This window comes from Emiliania huxleyi (genome assembly GCF_000372725.1).
Source record: "Emiliania huxleyi CCMP1516 unplaced genomic scaffold EMIHUscaffold_8536, whole genome shotgun sequence".
Lineage (NCBI taxonomy): Eukaryota > Haptophyta > Isochrysidales > Noelaerhabdaceae > Emiliania > Emiliania huxleyi.
The window spans coordinates 1-1,248 of record NW_005195629.1 but is presented as its reverse complement, the minus strand read 5'-3'; the positions used below and the strand labels follow the sequence as shown (position 1 = coordinate 1,248).

The following is a 1,248-nucleotide window of genomic DNA, read 5'->3' as shown; positions in this document are numbered from 1 at the left end:
GGCACCCACCTTGACCTCGCCGTAAATCTCTCGCTCCATCTGCTCGAGGGCTGGCTTGACGCCGGCGGTCGAGGCGGCGCTGGGAAAATAGAGCTTGAGCTTCTGCACGGTGCTGGGCAGGTCGAACGGCTCCACCATATCCTCCGCCGTCGCCGCCTCTCCCTCCGCCTCTTCCTCCGCCTCTCCCTCCGCCTCTCCCTCCACTGTCGCCTCCACCTCGACCTCCTCATCAGAGTCTTCCTCGTCGGCCATATCCTCTTCCCCATCGGCCTTCTCCTCCTCCTCCTCCTCCTCCTCCTCCTCGCCGCCGCCGCCGCCGCCCTCCTCCTCCTCCTCCTCCTTGCACTCCTCGTCGCCCTCCTCCACTGCCGCCTCCTTCTCCCAGTGACGCTCGCCATCGTCATACCTCACCATGGGTCTTGGGAGCGAGGGGACGGTCGACGGAAGTGGTCAGTGCGGTAGATCGGTCAGTCCACAGTCGGGGCGCGTGAGCCGGACTTGTGTGCCGGGCGGCTTTCATTTCTTTCTCTCTGCGTTCTTGCACATGGAGTGCAAGACACTCGTTCTGTTGCCGTCGTCCCAAACTGTCACTCCCCTTTCTCCCGGCCGGGGTGGGGCGCGCGCGGGGGCGGCGGGTGTGCGGGATGTCCGTGGGCCCGAGAGCGATGTGCCTCTCCGCCTTGCGTTTGTTTATTATTAACCTTGATGGAAGCTCAAAAAAAAGAAAAAGAAAAATCTTGCCGCCGTCGACTCGGTGGCTCGCTCGTGAAAGCCTACGATGCCAGAGCTCGCCCGAGACGAGCAGCAGAACTCCGCTGCTCGGGCCAGCGCACACGCAGCGGAAGCGACGGATGGCAAGCCACGGTCGCGGTGGTCGTCTCACACCACCTTCCTCCTGGCATCAATCGGCTCCGCGATCGGATTTGGGAACGTGTGGCGCTTTCCGATGATGGCCTACAGCTACGGAGGCGGTGCGTTCATGCTACCCTATCTGATCGCGCTCTTCTTTGCTGCAATACCGATGGTCGTGCTCGAGTTTGCGCTCGGGCAGCGGCTTCAGCGTGGGCACGTGGCGCTCGTCGCGCACATTGCCCCTCGGTGGGAAGGGCTCGGCTGGGCCACAGTCGTGGGCACCTTCCTGAGCGCCCAGTACTACCAGGTCAGCCTCGAGTGCCCTTGCTCTCCCGACCCCAGATGCTGGGGCCCCATCCTGGCCCCAACCCCCGCCCCAGACGCTGCTCGCCTACT

General features: G+C 64.1%; 1 protein-coding gene across 1 annotated transcript; it reads left to right on the top strand.

Annotated features, from left to right (window-relative positions):
* Window positions 1-778: 778 nt before the first annotated feature.
* EMIHUDRAFT_259028 (hypothetical protein) lies at window positions 779-1,159 on the top strand (the record flags this gene model as incomplete). Its single annotated transcript, XM_005758601.1, has 1 exon — window positions 779-1,159. A coding segment is annotated over one exon (381 nt), but the record flags the coding sequence as incomplete, so codon positions are not given.
* Between the last annotated feature and the right edge of the window lie 89 nt (window positions 1,160-1,248).